Here is a 14,894-nt window from a genome sequence, read left to right as displayed (position 1 = left end):
ATGTTTTCCTTTGCTCTGAACAGCTATTTCTGTACTTTAACAGTTTGCACCAATGTTCTCTTTATAATGCTATGTTAATTTTATATCAGTGTAGGCTGCTGAGGGGAGGTCGGCTCATAATAATGTCTGGAATGGAGCAAATGGAATGGCATCAAACTATGTGTTTGATGAATTTGATAGCATTCCACTGATTCCGCTTCCAGCCATTACCACGAGCTCCTCCTCCCAAATTAAGGTGCCACCAACCTCCTGTGAATTCTGGTTAAACAATAAGGATTGAGCCTTGGGGTACTCCCTTGGTGACAGGCAGTGGTTGAGACAGCAGATTTTCTGACTTTATACACTGCACTCTTTGAGAGAGGTAGTTAGCAAACCAGGCCAAAGACCCCTCAGACATCAATACTCCTTAGCCGCCCACAAGAATGGAATGGTCTACTGTATCAAAAGCTTTGGCCAAGTCAATAAAAATAGCAGCACAACATTGCTTAGAATCAAGGGCAATGGTGACATCATTGAGGACCTTTAAGGTTGCAGTGACACATCCATAACCTGAGCCGAGAAATCAGATTGCAGAGGGCCAATTGTGCGCTGCCCTATGGGACTCCCAATCACTGCCGGTTGTGATACAGCCTGGATAAAATGGTTACCAACGTAATTAGAGTTTTGTGCTGCAGCCTGCTAAATCATAATATCAGTCTGATATATTTTTCATTTGATGTTGCATATTACCGGTTTCCATCTACAATAATGTCAACAGTTGTCGTGGCCGAGTGGTTAAGGCGATGGACTAGAAATCCATTGGGATCTTCCCGCGCAGGTTCGAATCCTGCCGACAACGTGATATTTTTCTCCTGTGGTTGGCAATGCCCAGGCGTTTACATTGTATCATAGATATCCAGTATCTATTATTGTATCACTACACATAAATCGCTAGCTACACGGTATCAATCTTTACCTACTTGAAATGAGGTTACGTCTGTCAATCAAGCACTCCTGTTCATGACAACAGTCAATAAGCAGCAGTACCCTGAAGCTATGGCGGACGATTTGGACGAATTGCTAGATGAGGTTGAAACAAAGTTCTGTCGCAATGTTTCGTTGACGCCACAACTTCAAGCTCCCTCAGGTTTATCGACGGCTGGGAAATGTTTAACGCAAACTGGGAAAGAGAGAAAACACCGGTGCGTAGTAAAATGCAAGTGTTAACAAGCTAACGTTAACGATAGCTAGTACGGGGGAATGGACTAACGTTAGCAAGCAAGGTTAGCAAACCAAGTTGTTGACCATAACTGACGCAATGGAAGCTTATGCAACGTAACTAGCTATGTAACGTTAGCTAATTAGTTGCAAACGCCAGCCTTCCTAAAATACATTGTTATTTCATCAAGCATGTTAGCTAAATCATGTAGTTAGCTAGGAAACGTTAGCTTGCTAAAACTGTTCCTCGCTTCACACCGCCAGCACCACTGACGATACACCCAGTAAAACGGACAGCGAAGATATAGATGCCCTTCTTGAGGACATACTTGACGATGACTTCGATTCCCTTGAGCTAAACGTGAGTAAATAACGTCAGCTACACCGCCTTGCAATGTTGAATGCTGTTTTTTTTTTTTTTTTAACAGCATCTACTGTCCAGTAGTAGCTAGCTAACGTTAGCTGGCTGGATATCACACGTATGTATTAGCTAGTTATAATTAGATAAATACAAGGCTATGTTTGATTGTTTTTAGCCTGTTTCCAATGGGAAGGTTGCTATCATCTTTGTCCTTCTGACTCCAATGCATTAGCTAACGTTACATTGCAAAAGGGCTGTCCCGTAGGTAGTCTCATATTTGCTTAACTTTACACATTTGCAGACTGGACAGCTTCCTAAAACGACAAAGACGAAGTCATTGCCACAGGCAACAAGAAAGTAAGTTTTCTAATAATCCTTTTGAAAAAAAACATCACTAATTCATGCGAACATAGTTAGTTGTCCTGTCCGAGTAGTACATGTAGGCAGTTGTCGTGGCCGAGTGGTTAAGGCGATAGACTAGAAATCTATTGGGATCTTCCCGCGCAGGTTCGAATCCTGCCGACAACGGGTTGTTTTGTGTTGCAGCCTGTTGAATCATAATATCTGGTTGTATCATTCTGTCAGTGGTATACTGCAAAAAGGAAGATGTGTTCATTATTATTGAAACTCAGTAAATGTTATCTAAGACATCTGTATATCTCTGTTACATGCAGTCAATGTAATTGTATGTTTTACAAAATGGTAATTCACAGGGAGCCATAAAATCTAGTAGTGAGCCTTTGGTAAAGCATGTATTTGATAAAAGCTCTCTTTCGATCCCCATTTGTTCTTATGTGAGCAGGTGCTGCCCAGTTTTCCTTGGTGGAAGCTCGATTGCAAATGGTGTAGGAACAGCTGTTTCACAAAGGTAAAGTGCTGTTTAATTGTAGTGCAGGGATCATCAACTGGATTCAGCCGCGGGCCATTTTTTTTCTTGAGCGGATGGTCAGGAGGTCAGAACATAATTACGGATAATTAGTAAACTGCAATTTGACTGCAAGAAGCCCAAACAGATATAATATTTAACTACAACAGACTAATATCAAACCTTGCTTACATTTGTGTATGATCACATACTGTATATCTCTATATTATGCGTGGGAATTCTTTGGAACAGATTTCCAAAATTAAAATCACCTGGTGCTGATTTGCTGGTGTTTTTACAGTCCAACAATAAAATGATAAAATGTATTTATTTATTTATTTTGCTCAGAAAACGTGCGGGACCAAATAAAATCACTTGCGGGCTGCCAGTTGGGGAACCCTGTTGTAATGTTAAGTGTGTGCGTGTGTGTGTGCGTGCGTGTGTGTGTGTGTGCGTGTGTGTGTGTAAGCATGGATCACATTTTAATTTGACTCACTGTTTAACCTGTGCTGACAGGTCGTGTGATCAGCTGAGATGTATCTCCTGTGACTTTCGGGTGGCCATGTTTGACGATCATGAATGGGACCCCTCTTGTGATTACCTCTTCTTCAGGTGAGCCTCCTCTCGTTGGGCCTGATGTATCTTTATGGGGTAACAAACTCTTTGAGGAATTTAAATATTGTTATTATCTTGAAACAAGTTGGAAGTTGATACAGAAAACCAAAAATCCCAAATTTCTCAGATTTGAACAGAAGAGGGCAGTGTAAACTTCCTTATTTTGGGACTTCGTGAAAATAAACTGGAATAATCTTCATTTGATTCTTAATGTAAAATACCTTTTAAATAGGGATTATGACTTTCACCTTGATTGATATCCACACTTTCAGAGAAACAGGTAACCTTTTTCCAAAAAATATGAATACACAGTGGTTTAATTGAAAACTTTTTTTAACCGTGCTCTGAGATCGATCGGTGCATGGCAGATAGGAATTTCATAGGACAACTGGTACTAGTAGATGGAGACTGACATTAGAAAGGCAGTTAAACAACACAACAATGCCACCTTGGGTGCCTCTCTGGTTCAATATTGTGTTGTTTCACTGACAGAGAGCTTGCCCATGATGACAAAGATTGACACTTAAGCTTAGTTAATGAAGTGAAGTGGAAGACCTCATAGCAGTAGCGCTGTAAGTATGCAGGCGTGGGTATTTGGTGCTCTTAACACCAAGACAGGAATTAAATTCTTCTAGGCTACACGAATTTGATACTATTGGTGAGAGTCGACTTGAAATGCAAACTAAGAAAGACAATAGACAGAAGGGCTGTGCTCAAATGGGAGAAAAACATTTTAAAATAGAAAAACAACGAAGGCTATCGCAACCACAATGTTGTTGGTATTTTGGTGCAGGTAAATTATGGCACTTGGAGCAGCATATACTTTGTGAACAGCCTCTTTCTTTCATTCGAAAATATACTTTAGCAAGTGCCTTTAAATTTTTGGGGAAATTTTCCATAGTGTAGGATCGCAGCAGCACAGCTTTGTTGAATCCAGACTTTTGTGTTGACAAAATGGAGGTAGTAGGCCTAGTGAAAATCCAGTGCAAGAACAGCGAGCAAGGAGTACCCACAAGACCCTACCACGTTGTTGTCTTCCTAGAGCACGTGCAGTGGGTGATAGAGTGGGTGATACGTTCCAAGCATGTGGGTTTTGCTGTCGGTGTTATCACAGCAGTGAACTAATTATCTGTTCTGGTGGACACTTAGGTGGTTTCAGGCTTTGTGCTGGAGTATAGAGGTTTTACTAAGTTGCTGAGAGCCCAGGGCTCCTCTACAAGACATGGGGATTCATTTATCATTCAAATGTGCTTGTTAAATGCAACGTAAAGTATTGTGCAAATGATGCTTCCACCCAGATTAATTCCTTCACCTGTAAATTGCAGGTTAACTCTTGAATATTTGTGATGTTTCCAATCATTCCACAATCTTTCAGGGGTTCTTGGAGGCTGGTTTTGTTCCATGCACATGACCAACTTAAATGTGAAGTACTTTGTGAATTTAGTACTACTTATCCTATCTATAACTCTACATACTAATACTGTGAGAGATATTCACCTACTGCTCATTGCTTAGCTAACCAGCCTTGCCTCGTTGTATCTCTGCAGGAACAACATGCCAGACTGTCAGAAGCTGCGGGCCAAGCTGAGGAGAAGAAAAGGGACGCGGGCGTACGCCTGCCAGTGTAGCTGGCACTCTGCTCGAGACCTCACTGACCTGAGAGAACAGCACCAGCTCAAGTGGGTCTGCGGGAAGCATGAAGTATGACAGCCTTCTCGCTATCTCACACACACACACACATCACTTTGCAGTTACTTGAAAATCAATGTCCTCTTGTTATAGACATCCCAACACACATTTTTCTGCCTTGAGAATGATGTAGGTCTTTCTCTGCATTACATTTAGTGTGTTCTGGGTTTAAAGGTAAATGAACAAGGTAGGTCTTCTGCTATCTTTAGAGATGTGATTTTAGCTAGCTCAGTTTTAAGAGCAGGTACAGTATATGCCAGACCATACTTGTCTTGTCATATTTCATATACAATGCTGTTACATGCTTTTCTGTAGCCTTTCCTTCTCTGTCTTAGTTTCTAATTCCCCTGTCCTTTTGTTTATTTCCTCTTCTGTCCCTTTGAGTGAAATGCATTCTGTTTTAAGGGATTTCTGATCTTACCATTCATGTATTGTGTATAACATGAAGGTGAAGTTAGTGTGAAGTTAAATGACGCAAACCTTTCCTGATGCATCTGTGTTAGACATTTAGACAAACATTAAACATAAAAGCATTACTTCACTCTGGCAGTCTAGTAGTTGATACTTTATAAATGAATCATAATCAAATGAAGTAGTCTGTGGATAGTTTATTATATATCTACTAATTCATTCATCATTAGGGAACTCCCCCCCAAAAAATAAGCTTAACTTCCAAAGACATTGATTTGTTGTGATAGCCCGGTCAGAAGTAGATATTTTGGATTGCAAAACGTGCTCATATTATGTACAAAACATCTGCATATGCGTTTATACACTAGGCTATTCACATCAAGTCATAGTTGAATTAATGTTGTATGCACTTCATTTTTGTTGCTTTTCTCCTTGATAATATTAACGCAATTGAATTTCAAGTTAAAAAAGTTTGATTGACTGTGCTTTGTGTGGCTCAGGTCACCGTATGAATCAATATCAGTGACAGTGCTGTTTGTTCACAATGCTGGTCAATCTGTGCAGTGGAGAAGCGAAGGGGGTTAAGACCGTTGGGCCAGTAACCGAAAGGTCGCTGGTTTGAATCCCCACGCTAACTAGGTGAAAATAAATCTGTCTGTGCCCTTGAGCAAGGCAATTAAACTTAATTGCTCCTGTATGTCTTTCTGGATAATAGCATCTGCTAAAATGTAAATGACTCTGTTTTATAGTTCTCACTTCACTGCTATGTTTGATGAAATGCTAGTAATTTGTTATGTCATCGTAGTCACTGTCAGAAAGAGACTGGTCCGGGTCTTCTTTCACGGTAACATCACCAATCCCCTCTTCATCTTGGACTTCTATGTTCTCATAAAGCTCAGAGGAAGATGAGCTGCTTGAATCATCTGTATAAAAGACTCACATTACCATTTACATACATCCACAATAGGCTACATGTTTTAAGCAATTTGCATCTACAATGCCTTCAGAAAGTATTTACACCAATTGACTTTTTCCATATTTTGTTGTTACACAGCCTGAATTTAAAATGGATTAAATTTAGATTTTGTGTCACTGGCCTACACACAATACCCCATAATGTCAAAGTGGAATTATGTTTGTAGACACTATGTGCAATAATAGTGTTCAACATGATTTTTGAATGACTACCTCATCTCTGTACCCCACACATACAATTATCTGTAAGCAGTGAACTTCAAACTGATTCAACCACAAAGACATTCAATCAATCAATCAAGTTTATTTTATATAGCCCTTCGTACATCAGCTAATATCTCGAAGTGCTGTACAGAAACCCAGCCTAAAACCCCAAACAGCTAGCAATGCAGGTGTAGAAGCACGGTGGCTAGGAAAAACTCCCTAGAAAGGCCAAAACCTAGGAAGAAACCTAGAGAGGAACCAGGCTATGAGGGGTGGCCAGTCCTCTTCTGGCTGTGCCGGGTGGAGATTATAACAGAACTATGCCAAGATGTTCAAAAATGTTCATAAGTGACAAGCATGGTCAAATAATAATCATGAATAATTTTCAGTTGGCTTTTCATAGCCGATCATTAAGAGTTGAAAAACAACAGGTCTGGGACAGGTGGCGGTTCCATAACCGCAGGCAGAACAGTTGAAACTGGAATTCAACATTCAAGGTTTTCCATTGCCTCGTAAAGAAGGGCACCTATTGGTAGATGGGTAAAAAATAAAAAGCACACATGGAATATCCCTTTGAGCATAGTCAAGTTTTTCCTTACACTTTGGATGGTGTATCAATATACCCAGTCACTACAAAGATACTACTCAGTTGTGGAAGAGGAAGGAAACCGCTAAGGGATCATTCATAATTAAAATCCAAATATTTCTAAAAACATGTTTTCACTTTTGTCATTATGGGGTATGTGTTTTTAATTTGTTTTATCCATTTTGAATTCAGACTGTAACAAAGTGGAATAAGTCAAAGGGTATGACTACTTTATGAAGGCAATGAACATTACAGACAGTACATGACTCTAGAATCTACTGCACAGTTGTGATCCGTGTAGGGGAATACAGGTACTTGGTGCCGCCATTGAACATGCCTTTATGTCAAGGACTAGGCTTAATCTTTCTCAAGGGAACCTACCCTTAATCGTAATGCATCAATGTTTGAACATTTTAATCACCCCTTTGCATTAACGGCATAGCCACAGCAAATAGATGAAATGAGGGTGCTGCAGCACCCCCTAATAAATTGAAATTAAGTCATAAATAATACATAAAAATCAGATTTAGTGAACTAGGCCTTAATTACTACTATATGAGCAGAGAAAAATATTCCTCCACTCACAGTCGCATAGCAGCCTAGGCCTACTCCCAACCGAAAGCCTGTGACTTGTCAATGTGATTTTGTTTCACTGAATCTCCATCTGTATATTTGGTTAATTCTCTGGCTGGGCAAATAAGTAGAGGTGGTAACTCATCTATTTGTTTGCTCATCTATCACTGATTAGAAACATTTAGCATGCAATAATGTACCTTAAATCAAGTGTAGGCCTATTATTATGCTCAATAGCGTATAGGCAACTCCAAAAGCATGCAGAGGTGAAATATGAACAGGAGACTCATGCTTTTGAAAATATAGATTGCTATTATTCTCTATCAGTATCATGATGAAGATACTCTCAATGTAAGACCCTACGCCTGCTCCCTATCAAAGTGGAGTGAGGGTAGAAAAGAGATGAAACATGGATCAAAAAAGCATGGGCTTGCCTTGGGCTCTGTTTCAAAATCACTTTTTTTATATGACAGCAGTTCCACACGTTGCTGTGACGCAAGTTGTGTGGGAAAAATATGATGTATTTTATTCTGTTATATTTCATTATATTCTCAGCCTACTACAAAATATATGTGTGTTGACTGTGATCAGTGTAGCCCAAGTGTCTTGTCTGTTTAATGAACAAAATAACTTGATTTTATATGCATGGCACAGCCATGTAGCATATCGGCTGCACAGACCAGTAACATCATTAAACTCAAAATATGCCATTCTATTATTTTGAAAATAAATTGTATTGGTCCTATAATGTTTCTTAGGACCTGCCAAAAAACTAATTCATTATGGATTTCTTTGTAATGGTGTATATTTAATTAATTTATTAAAACAGACATCCACCCACATCTACTCCCACTCCTAATTATGCCGGCATGTGCACGGGAGATATAAAAGGCTTATCCCGGCAAGAATGTGGTAAAAATGGGACACTGTGAATTGGGTTCTAAAAAACATTGCCAGATTTAAAAAATAAAAAAAAAAAAATAAATAAATAAAAATAAAAAATGACAGGCAAAATGCCGTAAAGTCTGTCTATAAAGGGTATTAGTGTCTGTAATCTAATTGACTCTGTCATTCTGAGGTGTAGCTCTCCATAGCTTAATGGCAGATTAGAGTGAAAAACAGAGCCAGGCAATTTCCTCCATCTGAATGAGGACAGTCTCATGGCTCCATCTGTCAAGCTACCTTAGTTCTTTGAATTGAGTTTTGACACAACTTGAAATCACATTGGCTTATAAATTTAGAGAAACCTTTGAATATGATTTGTTTTGTTTCTTTCAGGGATTACACCGGTGGCGTCAAATTAATTTGGCAGGTTTTGAAACACAATATGACACCAGCAAGGAGACTGAGAATTAGTCTATGCAGGGAACATTACACGGTTCAATGGAAATTCTGTCCACCTTTGAAACACACATGCACAGACTCATCAGAAATGTATCAGGTACCTTGATTTTGACTGCTCAGTAGGTGGCAGTTACTGTTCACAGGCTGTTGCTGATCCTGGTGTGTACTGGTTGATTGCACAGGGGAATGTGTATAGGTGTTCTCTGAGGAGAAAATGTGAAAATGTGCTCCCTGTGAAGTAATTACGAATCTACATATTTTCTCCCAAAAACTTTCAAGACAATACTTTCATGTACTGTTCTGTAGTGCAAAAAGCCTTTGCTGTTGTGTCTACCCCATTCAGTGTTTAGACACAGCCAGATGAATTGTGTGTTGTTGTTCCCCTGATTTTGACTTGAACGGACCTGACTGTAGATGCTGTTCCACTGCCATCCCCACGTTGTAGTAGGATTCCCCTGATGATGTACTACTACTCGATCCCAAGGATGGTTCTCTTCCACAGATCAAGTCTGTGAGGGCAGTTTCTCTCAAATCTGGACCTGGGTGGTTAGCATTCCACACAGTTACTCTGTTATCGTTGATTAATGAGAATGGATTTCATAGATGCACTGACTGACTCTGTTGCAGCATTTGCCATTGAGCATTTTAGACTGACCTGAGTCCAGCAGCTCCTTCTCCAGTGTCTCAATGTTCTCATAGCATTCCCCAGAAGACGTGCTGGATGACACCAGCGAATGCACTGGACATACAAATGGTTGTTAGTGTTAGTATGTTACAATAGGGCTCTTATTCAACTTTTCTGTCACCATGACAAGTTTCAGCAAATTATAACTTTTCTGATTCCTTGTCCTGCAAACGGTTGTAGAAAAGTCTCAGATTTTAAGTGGACATTATGTCCTTAGAAGAAACCTGTCGGACATGGACACAATATGATCATGGTAAAAATCTGGTTCACCCAACCCGACAGTAACTTACGACTTTGGGTGGCAGGGAGGTTTTTTCTCTCAATGCCGTTGATTATCTCAGCAATAATATTATATTTCTCAGGAGCGTCAGAAGTCTCTGCTGTCTGCGTGGTTTCCCATGGCTCTCTGCTTGTGCTTACTCCATTGTCAAGGACCCTGACTAATGAAAACATAAAAGAACATTTGGTTGGCACTGTGAGCAAGTCCTTGGACCACTTTCTCTCTTAATAGCCATGTGTCACTTCCCATCTTTTTTCTTTTAGAATTGCACTATTTATCCAAAACTATGAAGATGAACTGACCAAGTGCAGTAGCCATGGCAACAGAGGGTTGGTCATTGAAGTCATAGTTTTCATAGTCAGAGTCACACAAGGCGTCGGTGTCATTCTGAGAGGGTTGTTGGGAAAGGTACTGTGGAGCTGCATGAAAGGCCACATAGAGAAAATGTATTCTGACAAATGGGACACTTGAACTAATAAGACATTTCCTGAAATTGCAAGTAACTAAAGGGCACAGAGATGACAAGTGCATCGGTAGGAACTCACTGTAATCAGCTGTGTCTGTGGTGACTGTGAGGAGGTTGACTCTCTCCCCTCGGTCAGTGTGTTGAGACTGGATGGACAGCAGACGTCCATCTTGTCTTTGGTGAACCAGAAGTGCTAGTAATGAAGGGAAAGTTTTGCCTTTGAAACTTCTCTTTACCGAAGCTAGGATAATAGATTTGTTGGCCTTTGTTGTCTTTGATGTTGGACAAGAAAATAAGGACAATACATCTCAAAACCAATTAAATATTTTAATTAGACCACCGTCACATATGGCACATATTCAAAGCATTATCATCCCTGTGAAATAAAATGTGCTGCTTTTTTAAGTTGGTGTGAAAACAACACTGGTGGTGGGACTCGTTAATGAGCAATGGTGGTATGCATACTGTTCCAGTTGGGTGATTTCCTTTGTGTACTGTATTGAATCACATTGCGTTGTGTTGTTGTATTATCATACCATTGAGAAGAATATGTAATACCCTTCAGACAAAGCAATTTCTCAGTGTTAATTACTGCTCATTGATGATAGCATGTTTGTTGTTGTTGGTGTGAACAAATGGGAAGAGTGACAATTGAGTATGAGGCAATGAAAGAGAAAGAAAAATAGAGAAAAACGATGACTCACCAGCTCTCCTCCTGTAAGACAGGAAGAGTGAAGCATTGGAGAGGAGTGTGAGGAGGAGGGCTATAGACAATGCGATGCAGCCCCAGACAGCAGCTGTGGGAGGAGAGGACCAGCTCTCTGCACTGGTGACTAGTAGAACTGAGCCTGCTGGAAACAAGAACAAATCATAGTGCAGAGTACAGACTAGATAACAAATTCTTCTTGGCATGTTCATATGAGCAGAGCAGACACTCTTGTTGTATTATTACACAGATGGAGGGTCATGTGTGTCAGCATCTATTGAATGTACCTGTGGTTGAAGTCTGGGTGTTCTGTTCTGCTGTCTCGTTGCCTGGTTGAGATGGAATTCCTGTCAGGGAAATGGAAAAGTCCTAGAGGTGTTAGAGAACTAGAATGTATAAGAGATGCATGGCTCACTTCTCCTGAGTGTTCAAGGCACTCTTGTTTGAAAGACGGGGAAAAGGTTTGTTTAAAAAAAACATTTGCTCAAAAATGTAAAATCCAAGAGGAGTTGTGTTTGTCCATCTGTGTATCTAATGATCTACTGAACCAACATCTGACTCTTATTCAAAAGTTAAACATTGCAGTCAATCATTTGGCAATTACTGCAAGGAATGTGTGTGTTTTTACTTAAAAAAATGACTTGAAATGTGTAGGACTCACAGATTGATGGATGTAGCCTTTTGAGTAGGCCTACATAATTAACTATCACTTGAGGTGTTCGAAATTAATCGGAAACATGGTGAACAAATGTGCTGGTTGATAAAATACCTATATTTATGGGAAAGATGTTTGAAAAGGGTATTTTGTTCTTAAATTATATTGTAAATTGGAATGGTAGAGTTATGTCCTTCGTGGAGTTATCAGAATTGTACAGGAAGGTCTGCTCAATCCAAGAGTACAACCAATTGATTACAGCATTGCCCCAAAAATGGAGGAGGCGGGTGGCAGTGGGAGGAGGTAGGGAACTGGTCTGTCTGCCCAATATAAAGGAGAAAATATTCTAAAATAAGTAAATATTTTGTAGAAATAGGCATGGAATAATTGATGAGACAACCCATATTCAAGAATAGCTTGATATATAAATCTCTGGCGGAGGAATAAAAATAGCATAAATAAGAAAGTATACCAGTTTCATTTGAGGTGTGAACTGTGCCATACAGATTGCAAAATAGTTGGGAAGAGATTTTTGATGTACCGATTCCATGGTACAGGAATGAGTTGATATATAAAACAACGCAAGATTCAAGACTTTGTGCTTTACAGCTAAAATTATTATATAGAATTCTTGCCACCAACAATAGACCATTTATTTTGGTATTGCCCTCAGGTAGTCTGTTTCTGGTCTCAGGTTCAGGAATGGCTGAAAATGCATAGCATTGATCTAAAACTGATCCTAGAAATAGTACTGTTAGGAGATCTGGAGAGACCGGGTCAGTCAATTAATAATATACTTAGTAAAAGTATTTATCTTCAACACGCAATCTGTAGATTCTATTCGATCAGATAGATTGAAATTGTACGTTAAACATCATGCATAGTTGAAAGATATGTGTTGCGTAGAAACACGAAGTGGGTGGCCAGTAGAGATAGATGGGATGGGCTGAGGGAAGCTGAGGGTTGTTATGTGGAATTGGAGACAAGTGGGAGTGGAGTTGCTGTGTGAGAGAGAACGATGGTCAAAAGATAAAGGAGAAAAAAAAGTCTAAATAAAACATAATAAAAGTACATTTGAATGACAATAAGTGGCAGTGTTTTTACAACTAATGTCGGTTTGCCTGAGGCTGATGCCGTGCAGGTGTTTGTACACATGCATATACACAAATAAATACATACAAGAACACACACATACATGTAATAATGCCAGACAATCACACAAACATATAAAGTAGGCATTGCTGTTATGATTTCAGTTGTTCTTTATGTCCTTTGTTTTAAATTTAATATAAAAAATATATATATTTGCATTGTTGCTTGCTGTTTTCTTCTGTCTTTTCCTTTTTTCTCTTTAGTTCTCTTGGTTGTTGGTGCATTGGGGGGTTCTTGGGGGTGGGGAATGGATTTATTATTTATTTTATTTTTCTTCCGGGGGGGCTGTGGGAGGGGTCTCGAATGGTTAAAGGACAGCTATTGGGGAACTGTGGGGGGATCTTGGAGGGTTCGGGTTTCAGAAGATTGTGATCACGAAAAAGGAAACTATGACATATTTTATATCACTATCATGCACACATAAGGATGGCTCTGTTGCGGAAAGACTGACACATGTTTGATAGTGTCTTGATGCTGTATTGTTTGTCCTTCATGTTCTAATACTTTAATGTTACCCCTTCCTTGTGTTTTTTGTAATAAATAATTATAAAAGAACAACAACAAAAAAACATGGTCAACAAAAAAATGTCATTTAGATGCAAGATTTAAAACCCATGGAAGTGGCGAACAACTGTTGTCATGTTGAGGTCAAGGCAGTTTGGATGTTTTCTCACCAAGGAACTCTTGAACTTGGCTCCCAGGTTGAACATCTTTCATTGAGGGTCTTCCTCAGACAGTGCTGTTGCGACGTGGTATTGACATGGTTTGTCTACTTTCTGAGTGACATGCATTACTTAGGCCTTGTGTTTTTGTGATGCCTGTGTGTTTCTTTTTTTTTCTTCCCGTTAATGAAAATAACAATAATTAATATGCAAAGCAGCTGTCTCTTTTCGGCTTATGACCTCTCACATCACCTGATCGCTGCATTACTGTAGGAGGATTTGAAGCTTGTTCGTCAGTATCAGTGCTGAGTGTGACTGAGACTCTGAGTGCTATCCATTCAGACACACTGATAAGATCATGAGCCAAATCATTCTTGATTCGCAATCATCAGAACCCTGATTGTCGACAGCGTTTAGCGTGCTGAAAATCAGCGCTAAGATGATGGGGACTTGGTTCGCCACCAAGACACCGGATGTTCAATCATGGTAATGTGTTTTACATGTTATTACTGCACTATCCATATTCAGACCAATCTAAGGAGAATATATAAACACTATGTTACAACATAGCTATTTTAAGTAGTGGGCATGACATTGACTTAGCTTCCATTCACGTTTAAAATGTCATTTTTAAATGACATGATTGTGAATACAGTAACTGACAATGATAATATTATAGCTGCAGGCTTACCTGAACAAACCACTGCAGCGTCCTCTTTGTGTCCACAGTCGTTGACTGTCCCCATGGAGGGACACTCCCATAGGTTCCTCTCGCTCCCCCCACAGTTCACCTCATCTAAGAGAACCAGACCAACACCCACTTCAAAAGACCCGTCCTGCCCGCTCACATTTAGGGCAGAGCCACAGCCCAATTGAGCACAGACCACGCCCCCATCTCTCAGGTCCCAACTATCGTCACACACCGTTCCCCATTTTTCCTCTCTCCACAACTCCACCCGTCCTTCACAGTGGTGTGAGCCTCCAGCCAATCGCACGGCCTGGTGCCCTGAGGAATGGACAGATCAACCAATCAGTTCATAGATCATCAGTTAACCTCGATAGAAGCTGGGCCTCACTCAGGATCATTAAAAAGCAGCTTGAAAATGGAAGCGTTCTGAAAGGAGGAACTTGTTGCAAAGCGTCCACAAAACACTTGGAGAGCAACCCATATGATGGCTTTCCATTGCATGCAATTTGCAGGCGTTACTGCAACAACGTGTTTGTGGTTGCTCAAGATAAATTGTGCCGATCCAAGCATAAGCTTTGCAATGAGGGTCTTACCACAGATTATCTCAGTCAGGTTAGAGCAGTCTGTGTATGAGAGCTCTGTACAGTTCTCCACCAGTAGGTCTCTGTAGACACACTGACTCAGACACGTTGAGCTGGAGTAGTTTAATGTAGCTGTGCCATTCTGTCTGCGCTCGTACACTGCCCCGCAGCTCAGGTTGGTACATATGTCCTCCACCAC

General features: G+C 40.1%; 1 protein-coding gene and 2 non-coding genes across 3 annotated transcripts; all 3 read left to right on the top strand.

The window, feature by feature from the left end:
- The first annotated feature begins 756 nt into the window (after nt 1-756).
- Nucleotides 757-838, top strand: trnas-aga. The gene has a single exon. It is a non-coding gene; the product is annotated as a tRNA-Ser (tRNA).
- A 7-nt stretch (nt 839-845) lies between these two features.
- c5h8orf37 (chromosome 5 C8orf37 homolog) lies at nt 846-6,187 on the top strand. The gene is made up of 6 exons (XM_038994401.1): nt 846-1,181; nt 1,462-1,558; nt 1,860-1,915; nt 2,361-2,426; nt 2,940-3,035; nt 4,586-6,187. Exons 1-6 carry the CDS (start codon nt 1,000-1,002, stop codon nt 4,743-4,745), a joined length of 657 nt encoding a protein of 218 aa, XP_038850329.1. The 5' UTR covers nt 846-999; the 3' UTR covers nt 4,746-6,187.
- On the top strand, nt 2,005-2,086 carry trnas-aga. The gene has a single exon. It is a non-coding gene; the product is annotated as a tRNA-Ser (tRNA).
- Nucleotides 6,188-14,894: the final 8,707 nt, after the last annotated feature.

This window comes from Salvelinus namaycush, chromosome 5, assembly GCF_016432855.1.
Source record: "Salvelinus namaycush isolate Seneca chromosome 5, SaNama_1.0, whole genome shotgun sequence".
NCBI lineage: Eukaryota > Metazoa > Chordata > Actinopteri > Salmoniformes > Salmonidae > Salvelinus > Salvelinus namaycush.
The sequence above is the reverse complement of the archived record's forward strand: the minus strand, read 5'-3'. Positions and strand labels throughout refer to the sequence as shown.